The sequence below is a fragment of the Leuciscus leuciscus genome, assembly GCF_965113295.1.
Source record: "Leuciscus leuciscus genome assembly, chromosome: 1".
Taxonomy (NCBI): Eukaryota; Metazoa; Chordata; class Actinopteri; order Cypriniformes; family Leuciscidae; genus Leuciscus; species Leuciscus leuciscus.
In genome coordinates, this window is record NC_138725.1 from 61,729,191 (window position 1) to 61,743,681 (window position 14,491).

Genomic DNA, 14,491 nt, shown 5'->3' on the forward strand with positions numbered 1-14,491 from the left:
TACAATATTACAATAAAGTAATATTTCTTATTTGTTTTTAGACAGTACATTTTTTATTTGTATATTTTTATTTAGTGATAATAATAATAATAATAATAATAACATTATTATTGTTCTTCTTCTTCTTCTTCTTCTTATTATTATTATTGTAGTTTTGATATATAAAATCCCCTGGATTTTTTTTTATTGCATTTTAAACTGCAATTTTAATCAGAAAAATCATGCATGTCGTATTAAAGGGCCCCTATTATGGATTTTTGAAAATGACCTTTCATGTAGTGTGTAACATAGCTTTAAGTGAATGAAAACATCCTGCAGTGTTTTAAATCTGAAGTGCACCGTATATAAAGTTGTTGTCTTTCAAAAGTAAGAGTCGACTCCGAGTCAATTAAATGAATCGTTTTTCAAACGAGTCATAAGCCGTTTCGTTGTGACGTCAAGACAAAACATTAGCATATTGTCCGCCCACTTATTGAGTGCGCAGACACCAGGGAAAACTTGAACGCCCTCAAACACTGCTGCTGATTCCTGTGGATGCTGGATAGCATCATGTCGAAAATATGCTGTGCTCTACAATGTGGAGGTAAATCCAGCTTTTTTCACTGCCCAAGGACAAGCATGTGAAGAATCAGTGGTTAAAGTTCATCTTTATCATGATATCACAGCAGTATAATCCTAAACTTTTGCTATGTTCCCTTTATTGAGACTGCTTCTCAAATCTTGGGAGTTCAATGCAGGATTCGCAAAACGCTTGCTCTTGAAAGATGGTGTTCAAAATACTTCATATTGAGTTTTATATTGTGTAGGTCTCCTGCTAACTGGCTAACTCACATTATTACTGTCTTACTGAAATACTTCTGCTAATCAGTTGTGGGCCACGATTAACTATAACTATGTCTATTCTTGTTGACATTCGAATTGTTGTCAAAGAAAACGGAGGCTAGCTAGACCCTCCCTCCTCCTCATCCCGTCTCCTCCCTCCTCCCCTCCCTTCCAATATTATCCGTAGTAGTCACTACAAACAAAGTTAAGTTTTACTGATACTTCATTCAATGTGTAATGTCGCTAAGTTAGATAAAGGGTTTTATATAATGCAGAACAGAATGCAGAAAAAGAGAAACATTATTTTAAAATCGTTTCGCCACCTGAAGCTATAACTATAGCTCCCATACAAGGACGCAATAATAGCAAGATAACGTAGCTTCGCGTTTCCCAGTGAGAATAAACGACGGCGGCGTCGTAAACAAATTTTGTCAAAGTTGTCAATAGCCTATAAATGAACATTCAAATTCATAACAAACAGTGGATGAAAACAATCATTCACACAAATTGTTGCCCTACTGTGAATTTGCTTGATCATTTACAATAGAGATTGATCGCTAGCTGCTAGAAACATAACGTTATATGTTGTATTCACCAAAGTTAACGCTGACTGCATAGTTCTAGCTAATTACATCCTTGTGTTGGTTTGGCGAACATGAACGTCAATTTAGAAAGAAATATGGATTTACCTGTTCTGCAAAAACAGAGCAACTGAATGTGGATTGGAAGCCCTTCTGCCGGCGGAGTTCTCGCCACCTTTAAAAGGTTTTTCCGATGTAAATTTGGTATTTCGCGCGTTCCTTATCCTTGTCCCTCTTCTTTGCAATTTGTTCATCGGACACCTCTTTGGTCGTGTTTCGGCCATAATTCAAACTTCCCTCTTCATGCTTCTCTCTCCTCCACACCCACTTCATGTGCACGCACACTAACCCCCCAAACCCCACCCTCAAATACGTCTTGTCGGTGATTGGCTGGAGCACTGTTTGTTGTGTTTCGTGGTGCGGGTGAGCCCAGTTTGTTTTTGTTGCCGTTTGTGGAGCCTGTGGTGTCTACAGAGACCGCGTTTTTTTACAGTGTGTTCTGGGGACAGGCAGCTAGCGGATAGTGAGGAGATGTTTGCTGTATGTGACAAAAAATGTTTTGGCCTAAAAAACGCGTGGCATCGCTTACAGCACCTTTAATGCAGATTGTCTGTCATTCTCACTACTTAGAGGAAATATTTGTTTTACCAACGTTTATGTTGCAATACAACACTACAGATCATTCACTCTAGAGCTCAGCTAATGTACATGCACTGTTATTGATACAGTTTACGCGTGTTCACCGCAATATTAGAAAAATACTCTGAAAATAAATGATTACAAGTAAAATAATTGGTTTGTTAATGGACATGCACTTGTTAATGCTGATGGTGAGGAATTACAGTTGCAACATCTCATATAATGTACCTCAAACTGAGTAGTGTATCACTGAGAAACACTGACTCCTGCTCGAGTCGTCCTTGCGATGGAGGTTTGGGTTGAATAACTAGTTCTTCCAATGTTTCATCATCCGACTCGCGCTCGCATTGATATGGTAAAATCGACGTCATTGTTCGTTACTGTGTTTAGTTTACGGTGTAAGAAGCCTCGGGACAAGCAGAGCTGACGTTGTTATGGCAATGGGCGGTTTTGTTTTCGACGCGCCGTACACGGCAGGCCAATCACAATAGACAAAGCTGTCTGGCCGATCAGAGCAGAGTAGCTCATGGAAAGGAGGGATTTAGTGAGATTGATTCATTTGACGAGTCGTTTGAGAGTCATTGAAAATGTGATGATGTGCAAATGTATATTATGAGGAAATTAAACCGTTTTTTTGTACCTTTGATGCATGTAAACATGTTGTAGGAGACTCCAAAACAACATTAGGAAACTTTAAAATAGCATAATAGGGGCCCCTTTAAATTACTGAGACAAATTTATTTTTAATCAGGTGTGTTTTATCAATCTGATCTGTTAGTGAAGGATGTAAATTTCTAGTTCTACACCAATACAGACGTATAAAAGATCATCAAATAACATTGGTGGAGAAGCATTTAATCAGAGGGCCTGTCCAAATACCCACACTTGAGGTTTTTGCACTTGACCACTGTTCTACTTTTATTTTTATGTATTTCCGGAGTTCGGCCAAAGTGTTCGAATGGACGTGAAGACTGCAAGTGTTTTAAGATTTTTACTTACTCAATAGTACACATTTAATCACTGCGTGAGTATGGTGCTTAATTTTCAAACGTTTTACAAAATACATATAAATCTCTGCAGTCTCTACAACAATAACATGCAACACTTTACATTTTAAAACCAAATTATAGGTAACTTATAATCAACTCAACTTACACTGGAAAGTTTTTCTTCACATGATGTGAAATCGGAGCATGTAATTTCCTGAACCGGATGAATGACGGAATACTCTAAAGACCCGTTCATCGCTTCAGACGATGTCATTCTGTTTAAGCGCGTGTATGTCTGCCGCTTTAAATGCTCGTTATCGTTATAGTTGTGGTATAGACTCTGCTATTCTTTAATATTGAGAACGATTTTTAGAACTATATCTTTGTTATCTTTATAGATATCGTCCTTGGTGTGAACGGGCCTTTATCCACAAAGACTGCTCCGAAGCAGTATTAGTGATAGTGTGGATTTAGAGTGCATTAAGTGCACTTTGGCACTGCGCTTTGGTGGTTTTCAGACAAGGGATGGCCTTGCGCACTTACTTGGCGCATACACATGCTCTTAAGTGGCTAAGACAGCATTTGGACAGCAGTATTTGGACAGGCCCAGAGACAAAAGGTTAAGGAAACTCTAACCTATGTTGTTGAGCGTTCTCATGCCGGGTTGAGCAGTTGCAGAGCTCTGCTGATTCTGATTGGATGCCTGGTTGCCCTGGTAGGTGAGTCCAAGAGCAGCATATGCCCTTTCGATTGAGCTTGGGTCAATCTGACTGGGTGGATTTAAGTTTGGGGTTGAAGGCTGGCCGCCAGGTAATGACCCTCCTAATGGACCACCCATGGCCATCCCAGCACCTACCAGCAGAGCTAGAGAGAAAAATGAAGGATGGGAGATCGAAAAATCCTTTCAATATGTTGAGTACTAGAAGATATTTTAAACAATGTTTTAAATCAATGGAATCCAGTGTTGTTTTTGGACCCCATTGACTTTCACTGTATGGGCGAAAACAGCTGAAACATTCTTCCAAATATTTTCTTTTGTGTTCCACTGAAAAAAGTAAGAAAGTCATACAGATTTATAATGACTTGAGGATGAGTTGCATTTGTGCATATTAACTCACATTGCTGGTTTCTTTTGTCCCCAGCGCTCTTTAGCGGCAGGCAGACGGGACAGTCGTGCCGCGTGCAGTTCTTCCAGTGAGAGATGATCTGCCTAGAGGACGCGCAGTGAGCCACTGTTGGGGAACACAAGCATGCAAGTAAGGTGCTGTCATCTTTTTTATGCGTGGGGAAGAATATGAACAAAAGATTATGAATGGGTGGATTCCTGGCTCACCCTGGCAGGATTTGCCGGCCTGACAGTGGGTCATGTGATTAAGGACGTTCTTCATGGTTCTGCAGTGGGGCAGGTTGCACTGGCGGACCTCTCCGTTGGCCTGCTCTCTGCGATGGCACTTGTGAGCATGTAGTAACAGCACCAACTGCTGCTGAATGAGTTTACGCTTCTCCGGGTCCGCTGCAGGGGGCGCTACCGCCCCACCCGGGCCCGAGACGCCACCCACCACACCTGAGCTCTGCTAGAAACAGACAGAAAGAAAGGGTTTCAAGGGTCAGGATTTCATGTTCCTGCAGCTTCAGAGTGATTTACAGATTTAAAGATCAGGGAATTAGCAAAAAAAAAAAAAAAAAAAAGACTGGAGTGTCCGTTAGCAATGATGGCAGCACATATCCTTCAAGCTTGGGGTCGGTAAGATTTTTAATGTCTTAATCAAGGCTGCATTTATTTGGTCAACAATACAGTAAAACAATTATATTGTGATATATTATATTTGCTGTTCAAGTAACATTTCTTGTTATTATCAATAGCTACGTTTACATGGACACCTTTTATTTTGATCGAGATAGATAGATAGATAGATAGATAGATAGATAGATAGATAGATAGATAGATAGATATTCTGAATGCATCACTATTCATAGCATTTTCAATAATAGAACAAAATTAAATGGTGTTGAAAATGTGTCGAGTTTCGCAATTTACATTCTTTCCAATTCTTCAGAAATCTGGCCATGCAGATTTGGTAACTATCCATAAATAATCGATCAACAAGTTCTGTGTCTGTGGGATGAACCACAGCCTGAGGTCTGAGGGGACATGATAACAGAAGAATCTTGGTGGCCGTTTAGAGCAGGAAGTAATCCCAGAGAGGGTCAGTGAATGTGTGTGGATGCGGTTCACTTTGACATTTTCTTTATAGGTCTCTCACCATGCTGCTCATATTCTGCCCATGCTGAGGTTTCTTGTCCATGTTGAACTGGTTAATGCTGTTGGGTTGACCCGCTTTGTTTTGGAGCTGAGGCCCAAGGGATTGTCCTCCACACTGACCATACGAACCGCCGTAGGGGCCCGGAGCAGCCATCATTCCCATCTGAGAGAGAGAAAGAGGAAAAGCTTTGTCAAGAATGAACAATTGCTGGTATTTCAGTCGCAAAGGTTTCAATTATCCAAATTTAAAGAAGCAGAATCATCAACCATCAATGAGGAGTTAACAGCAAAACAAGAAAACGAACATCAGTAGATTAATTCAGCTTGTTTAATGTTCACATTATCTACTCACTTCACCCATATACTGACACTGTGGTATCAATTCCGTAAAACAAACCTCAAACAGTTGATAAAAAAAATCTAGAAGGACCCAGCAAAACAAAAGAAAATGTCATTCCCTATTTTTTCTGCCCATTTCCTGCAGTCCAGGTTGTGCAATCGCCTGTGAATCAACAAAATGGTGCGCAGTTCCTCGTACATGAGGGAGTAGAGAAGGTTTTTCAAACCGAGGTCTGTTTTAGATGTGTTCAAGGATCACAACACTGAATGTCTTATCCAAACCAAAGAAACGCAACAAAATCTTTATTCATTCTGGTCTGTTTCACTACCTTATTTGTAAGTCTTACTGGACAAAAAAATTAAGAAAGTGTTGTGTTTTTAAAGGAGGGGAATACAGTGCTGTCACAAGAACATAACTAATTAGATTTGTGTATTCAGATAATGAAACCAATCATTTTTCGAATTTAGTTTTTAAAACTTGAGTCTTCAAGTGAGTAAACATTACAAGAGTCTTTAAGTTATAAATTCTGAAAATAAGAAAACTTGGCCTTTAAAAGTCATAAATACCGAGTTTTTTTTTTTTTTTTGACCTTTGATATTTGATATTAACTTCACCTCCAAAGCAACTAAACCATAAAGTCTAGGTCCACAGAACTGATAGGTGTGTGACAGAATCAGAACATTGCATTTTTGCTCTAAATGTACTTTCTTTATTTAAAAAATTATAATAATAAAAACCTATATTTTTATTTTTTATTTTTTTTGTTAAATAATATATTGTATTTTTATTCTATTTATATAATAGTATCAACATTTTAAGTATAAACAATTATATAATAACATATATATATATATATATATATATATATATATAGTTTGGGTCAAAAATACAGTAGTAATGTTGAAAGTAGTAATATAAAAACAGTAATGTTGTGAAATATTATAAACAACTGTTTTTTGTTGTAATATATTTTAAAAAGCTGAATTTTCAGCAGCCATTTGTGGAAACTATGGATGTGCACAAAGCCGAATACCTTATTCAGAAAGGCACAGATAATGTCTTCAAAACAAATAACGAATTCAACCGAATAATAGGAAAAATATTCGGCAGACACTTCTCGTGTTTGCTGATTAATAGTTTAGCCAGTGGATCATAGCATGATATTATTATACATAAATGAAATGAGCACAATGACCACAAATAGCCTGCCTGGAGTAATATAAATTAAAATACTACTACTATTTAATTTAAATATTTTGAACCTTGTACAATATGATACACAAATGAGTGTAAACTACTGAAATGAGCACAGTACGTTCGCAAATCAAAAAGCCACTCCGCCATCTCTCTGCGTCTCTCACAAAAAAAAAAAAAAGATCATGACATGAGTAATATTCAACTAAGATACTGAATCATACACATTTCATTTTCTACTACTTGATATTTCATGTCTATTTAAATGTTTTAAATCTTGTACGATGTGATACATGATATGTTTCTTCGTCTCACTCTCTCCCGGAGCCAGCAAGCATTTATGTATTCTTTATAATTTGTTCAGATTTGTATGCATAGTAAAATATTCAACCACTGAGTGTATACTTTCAACTTCCATGTTCTCTAATCAGCTATTTTATATAGAATCCTCTTATTTGAGGTTGTGGATGATTGTCTTGACATAACTCTACACAACGTTCCTCTGGATGTTTTTTTCCTTTTATATAACATTTAGAATTATTGTTTTAATTAGAAAATATTTAAAGAAAAGGTATATTTGTAATAAAAATATACAAGTAACTTTTTGTAATAAAGTTATACAAGGCATATGAAGGGAAACTATGAAGGGAACAGAATTAAAACGAACTTATGTCATTTTATGAACTTCCGGTTTAGACCCCGGCCCGCACACTTTCAGTTTTATCCAAACACAGATACAGATAATTGAGATTGTAACATAAAGATACAGATATTACCCCCTAGTGGAAACTGCAATATTTTTTTACAAAATTATTTGATGATTAGAAAGTTTAAAAGAATGAATGCAATTCAATTAAGTTGAAATTAAATTAAAAGTAATACTTGATTAATACAAAATATAAATTTCTTTAATAAACTCACCGACCCCAAACTTTTGAAAGCTAGTGTAGAATATATAAATATATAGTTCTTTCATTCAGAAACATGTCATACAGAAGTGTAATGAGTTCAGGTTAGTTTTAAACCATTCTGTGCGCACTCCACTGTTTGAGGTGCACGAATACATTTTAAACTGTACGAGCGCACAGAATCACTTGTCTCACTATTATATCGACGTGCTGATTTGTTCACAGGTTACCTTGTTCACTGTTCCTGGTTGCTGCGGTCTCATCACTGCCTGTGCCATCTGTTGTCCTGGGTTCTGCTGCTGCAGAGAATCGGGCAGCATGTTCCCGTTACCAGCCATGCCCGCATTCATGTTCACATTGACGTAGCTCATTCTGGGTGCACCATTCATCATCTGCCCTCCCATCATGCTCTGCGGCTGTCCGTTCCCTTTCTGGGTGCCCATCATGCCCCGGTTCAATCCCGCCACCATGCCAGGCTGCGGCATCATGCCAGGCTGCTGCTGTTGAGGGCCACCGAGCCCCTGGGCGCCACCCAGACTTCCCATCATCCCCAGGGAGGACGCGTTACCCGGGTTGCCAGTGGCCGTGGAGGTGGATGGAGGGGCGCCAGGGCGGAGGAGCTCAGACAGGTGCTTGTGTTTGGCCGCAGTGTCCTGGCCCGAGCCGCCCAGAGGCCCCGACATCCCTCCGCCACCCAGACTGGTGTGCAACTGGCCGGGGTCCATCCCGTTAGGAAGGCCCAGGTCGGAGGAGTTAATGAGCTCATCTGGGAGGTCATGCTCCAGGTCAAACAGAGAGCCGAAATCTGAAAAACAAAGAAAAAAAGACTTTAATCAGGTTGTTGCTCACAGAAAAATCACTCATAATTACATCCATTAGAGAATAATTATAGTATGCCCAAAAATATGACACGTATCCAGCAAAGCCACAGCGGAAGAAATCATATTTTACCCAAGTTGTGACTTTGCAGACTGAATTGAATCTGATGATCTTAAATAATACTACACAAAGACAATAAACAGGTATCGGTCGGTTAGTCTGACTGCTCAATATATCGGTATATCAGTCACCATGACCATACAGCAAGACATTTACAAAAATTGACCAGTGAAATTGAACGAATCTCAGCTGATGGTTAGAAAACTGGAACAGATTATTGCAGCTCTCGTGATGAGAGAGAAAGACTGAGATTATCGGCTCGCAGAAGAGCAGTATGTAGTAGAGCCGGTGTGTGCACGTCCTAATGGTTCATACTAATAAAAAACACATGGTATGGCATAACAATGGACAAGCGGTGGGACAAAATGGGGGCCTTTTCCTACATAATGGCAAGTCCTGATAACAGCAACACACCAACAACTAATCCATGCAACATACTCTAAATATGAAGCAAGCTAACTTTTGAGCACAGTCTCCACATTTATCAGCCAAGTGATTAATAAGACAATATTAAAGTTTTGAGATTATAATAGTAAAAAAATAAAAAAATGTCTGTTAATGTTATCATTTTGTTTTAAAATCTACATACAACCCTTTTGAAGGATAGGATGGGTAAGAGTAGGGTAAAATGTTGCCCCCTTAATCTAAAAGTCTTAATTTGTCATGTCACCTTATATTTAAAAATATATTTTTTGCATATGAGAAAAGTGAAAGCTTTTTTGGCATGTAAAAAAAAAAAGTTTCAATTCACTTAAATATTCTGAATATTAAAATAACCTATTTATGGCTGGTTTATGGGTACCTTTAAGAAACTGTGGATAGTGGTCAGCTCTGGGATAACATTTAAAGTATTTTACATACATCTCATTTCTCAGTGCCTAGATGACAACATAAACAGTGGCACAACTTACCCCAAAAGTCCCAAACTTGTTTTAGTTTTTTTTTAAATGAAATTCAAATTAATCTAATTTGATATTATTAAATATATATAAAAGCATAACATCATCCATTAAAAAAACTGTATGGTGGATCACTACAGTTCAAGACAATGACCAGACTTTGATATCTAGACATTAAACTCTGCTGTAAGAAAAATAACTGCTTAAAACCAGTCAAGGATGGTTAGCTGGCCTTAACTGCACAAACTGGTTTTAGAAGGGTCTTGGGCACTTTTCTTCTGGTCAGACAGGAAGACCAGCAAACCACCTTAAGGTAGTTTAAGATATAGAAAAACCAGTTAGATGAGGTAGCATCTACTGCTCAGTCAGTGTTGATCAGAAACTTGCACACACTGGTTTGTCTACTCAATAAATGTAAACCAACTTGATAAGAAGTGATCTCGACTTCGTTCCCAACCGTGTGTCAGTAAAGCGACGTGATTTATAACGCGTGTATGTCGAGTTTTCCTTTTCCTGACAAGCTCAAAATGCATCACCTTATAAACCTTTGACACCAACCTCAGCTCTCGACATCGCACAACGACGTACAAAGCCAAAAGTTTGTGTAACGCACACCCGGAAAAACGCTGCCTACTATACACAACAACAGTTTTGTAACGCACCTCATCAACTTCGAATGAAAACATTGAGCAAATTAGCCTGCTAGCTATGCTGCTAAGTTATTTAAATAGCGGGGGTGATGCAAACAAACAAATACAACAAAAGAACGCTCTTAAAACACACGTCGCGTGTCTTTTTTTCATACATGCACGCGAACAGCGGCGGTGTGCAGGCGCGAGACTCGCCGCACACCGCAGCGCGTGAACATTATTATTTACCGTTTCCATCGCTCGCGGAGACCGACAGAGCCGGGGAAGACAATTTAGGCCTCTTAGCTGAAGGCGGACAGGGGTCCAGCACATTATCGGCCATAGTTTTCCTCCGATTTAGTGTTAATGCATATATCCCGCGTAGGATAGCCCTTCCTGTGAAGTCGCGAGCCGATGTGCGAATGAAATCTCCTCGTTCACGAGCTCCGGACGTATTCCCGTTTCCCTTTCATGGGACGATACATGCATACAATGCAATGCAATGTAATGATTCAATGTTCAGTCCACCTTTAATGCTCCCTTTTAAGATTTTCTAGTCTTTAGTTCCTCAAAGTATGTTTCCGAATGGAGGAGGTGAAGGGAGGAACAGACGGTCATGCAAGCTCGCCGCAAACTCACGTAGCCTCCTCGGCGGCGAAGCAATTTTCCCAAGATTTATCCTCGCTGCTTGCATCCGTCTTTTCCGCCATTGTCGGCGGCGAACTGGAGTGTTGGTTTTTTTTTTTAAGGCGTTGTGTACGAGATATCGAACTCACTCTGGTGCGACTTCATGCAATGCTTATAAGCAAACACAACGATTTAGAAATATGTCTCTCTTTGCGTTGTAGCATGTGCAATTCCCAGCCAGCATCACTTTACTTAGAATATTTAAAGTCCATCAAGCTCCTTAAAATTGACACGGATTGTATGAATCTCCTTCGTCAATGTCTTTATTTCCTCGCAAGTAATTTAGATGGGTAGAGAGAACAAATAAATACTTGGAAAACTGGAATAGAATTAAGCAATCATATGAATGTAAAAGTTTACTTTCATCCTTTCAAGACAGTACTCTTTGCAGAATAAATAACATGAGAAATGTGCATCCAAGGACTGAAATGGCTTGCACGAGCTATATCATTTTAGATGATTACAAACAACTTGCATATGTCAGTGTCCATGTCTTAGTATTTTGCAAAAACACCTCAAAGTGATGACAAGTCAAATGATTTATTGTGCATTCACATCTGAATATGGCTCGTGCGCCCTCTGTGTGAATGTGTCCACTGCACGAGTTAAAAGTGTTTGCAGAAAATCTCTGAACATTGCTCTCCACGAGACCACCCTGCACTACTGCGCACAGATCTTGCATACAAAATGCAAAGAAAAAATGATTTCAAAAGTGGCTGTCTAATGGACAGAACATGTATGCAATTAGTCGTTCGCCTTGAAGTCCAAGAAGATGTTGTCTCGCAGTTCGCTGTGCACGAGCTAAAGAATGGGAATCAAGTGAAGTTGGTCAATGCATTTGCGTGCATTTCAATGCACTGTCAGTCACATCGAGCAAATAAGAATAATTTGTCACTGCACGAAGAGCCTTGTGGAGCATTAAAGAAAGAGAGAGAGGAACAGCGGAGGGTCGAAAATAGAATGAACCGAACCGAGGTGGGCTTCAGTAATATTTCGGGTCTGAAGCATCTGCCGATCCGGGTGATATTGCCAGCTGCACCCCCCAAAATCTGGGGGTCCTCAAACCCCTTTCATAGGCTTTGTGATGCTGTGAACCCCCCTGCGCGTTCATCCCTTTTTAATTTCTCCCTTCTTTTGCACAGTTCCTGCAATTTTTCCCACTTTCGCTGTCGTCCGCCAGCAACCGGCGATGTGATTTCGCAGATATTCCCACTTCGTGACGCTGTTATTTTCCTTTTTCCCCTGACGAGCTTCCCTTCGTTTAAATGTATTGCCCTCTTCCGCCTCTCCGCTTCGTTTAAAAAAAAGAACAGAAAAAGAAAGGAAAATCCGGTCTGCTTTTTTATTTTCACACTGGAGAATCTGTAATCTTGCTCCGTTTCCTCCGCTAACCACCCCGGTTGTGTGTTTGATCCGGTTTGGATCCTCGAGGACGGAGCCGGCGGCGCTCAGAGTCGCAGTGGTCGGCGCTCGAGTGGCTTTTTTTCGGTCGCTCCTGCCTCCTTCACTCTCTCCGCACAAACAAAATGGCGGCTTGTTGTTTCTACTCCTCTGGCTGGGGGGAGGGAAGGTTGGAGGTGCGGTAACATTAGTAAAGGGGGGTGGAGGGGGAGATGGCGATCGGGATTTCCCGGACAGTGCTGTTTCCGTACTGTTTCGGAGTTGCGACTGTTCTGGGCGGGTGCAAGACGGCGTCCAGCATCATCATCATCATCATCGTCGTCAGATGATGGAGTCACTCATAGAAATGATGCGCACAGTGTGTCTTGTTTAGCAGAATATTACTCGACTTGGCTTTCTACCTGAAGGGACAGTGAAGCCCAGGGGTCAAGTGCCCTTATGAAGTGGTGTGGAGAAAGAGGCAAGAACACGCAGTGACATGGCTGTAATATCCTACTGAGTGGTCTCAGTTCAGAGGCTGTTTCGCATAAGCTTAGTAAGCTTCCAACCCTTTTGGACATCATAAGCACATTCATAGTCAGTTAAGCTCAAAAACTAGACCGCTTTTTTGGGCATGACCGCATTATGAATCATCTCAGTTTAAGGATTGTGCTTCAAATCCAAGGGAACTGACTATGTAGCCAGCATTTTTGGGCATCATCGTGTTGAGAGTCAGTTCAGCTCAAAAACCTTGAGTTGCTTTTACTCACACAGCATTTGAGGCACCTTGGCATGGTCTGAGTAAGCTCAGCTCAGACACAAAACCGTTTATGTATACAGCATTATAAACGAGTTCAGAGTCAATTCAGCTTAAAAAAAAACTTATGAGCTGCCTACCTAGACAGCATTTCTGTGCGTCATACTGAGTCGTCTCAGTTCAGGGGCTGTTTCGCAAAGCCTAGTGGGCTTTCACCCTTGACTGTTTTTGACATCATAAATGCAAAGTTGATTAACTAAGTTGTTTTAGGCATGACCACGTTACAAATCATCTCAGCTGAGAGACTGTAGTGTCCTAAATGATGAACTATACACTATGCACTTATACTACAGTAGTCAACATTTGAAGTGGATCAAAAAACTTCTTCAAAGTTGTCTTAAGACAAGAAGGGGAATTGTTCAAAGTTCATGTATAACTTTGATGAAAGGTTTTGATCCACTTCAAATGTTGTATGCACTTTGTACTCAACCATGTAGTGTATGCATGTTAAAAGGTTATTTTGCCATTCAACATCAGAAGGTGCGCCCCAAATCGCGTACTTGTGCACTATTCTATGCCATTTTGTAGTATAAACAGTGCGAGTAGTGTGTTCACACTGAACATTTTATAAAGAAAAAGTCCACTTTAAGTTGCCCGGATGATGCACTTATTTAACGGAAAAAACTAAATGTCGGACACTTCATGCACTCAACTGTCGCAGCTTTAATTACGTAGCGGAGGGGGAGGGGCTATCAGACTCCGATGTTGAAAGACAAAAATAAACGTATAAAGTTCATCCACTACACGATTGAGTACATAGTGCATATGGTGTATAAGTGCATAGTGTATAGTGTGTCATTTGGGACACAGTTAGAGTCTGATAGCCCCTCCCCCTTCACCTTCACATACTTAAAGCTGCAACAGTCGAGTGCATGAAGTGGCCAACATTCCACACTTCCTTTTTTTGGTTAATAAAGTGGATCATCTGGGTATTGCACTTTTTTCTTTTTGGAATTTTCAGTGTGAACACACTACTCAAACTATTGATACTACAAAACAACAAAGAATAGTAGTGCACAAATATTGGAACGTACCTTGTGTCTCAAGACAGCAGCGTTGCTGGACATCATACTGAGTCATTTCAGTTGTGCCTATTGAGGGCTTCCAACCTAGACAGCATTTTTTAGTTCATTCAGCTTAGCTTAAAAACATTGATTACCTAGACCGCATTTTTGGGCATGACCACATTACGAGTCATCTCAGCTGAGAGATTGTGTCTCAAAATCAAGGGAACTGACTTTGTAGCCAGCATTTTGGGCATCATAAGCGTATTCAGTTAATTCCGTTACTTACCCAGCAATTTTTGGGCATAAACTTAGTGCAAGTTGTTTCAGCTGAGATTTGTGTCTCACAACCCATTGAGCTGACTATCTAGGCATACATTTTTGAGAACTTTCTGCATTT

At 39.9% G+C, this 14,491-nt stretch overlaps 1 protein-coding gene across 1 annotated transcript in view; it reads right to left on the bottom strand.

The window, feature by feature from the left end:
• ep300b (EP300 lysine acetyltransferase b) overlaps window positions 1-12,561 on the bottom strand; it is a 42,979-nt gene extending 30,418 nt beyond the window's left edge. The window contains 6 exon segments of the mRNA XM_082165969.1: window positions 3,668-3,895; window positions 4,150-4,263; window positions 4,365-4,605; window positions 5,296-5,457; window positions 7,967-8,541; window positions 10,453-12,561. Of these exon segments, the coding sequence (XP_082022095.1) occupies window positions 3,668-3,895; window positions 4,150-4,263; window positions 4,365-4,605; window positions 5,296-5,457; window positions 7,967-8,541; window positions 10,453-10,546 (1,414 nt within the window). The 5' untranslated portion in view covers window positions 10,547-12,561.
• Window positions 12,562-14,491: the final 1,930 nt, after the last annotated feature.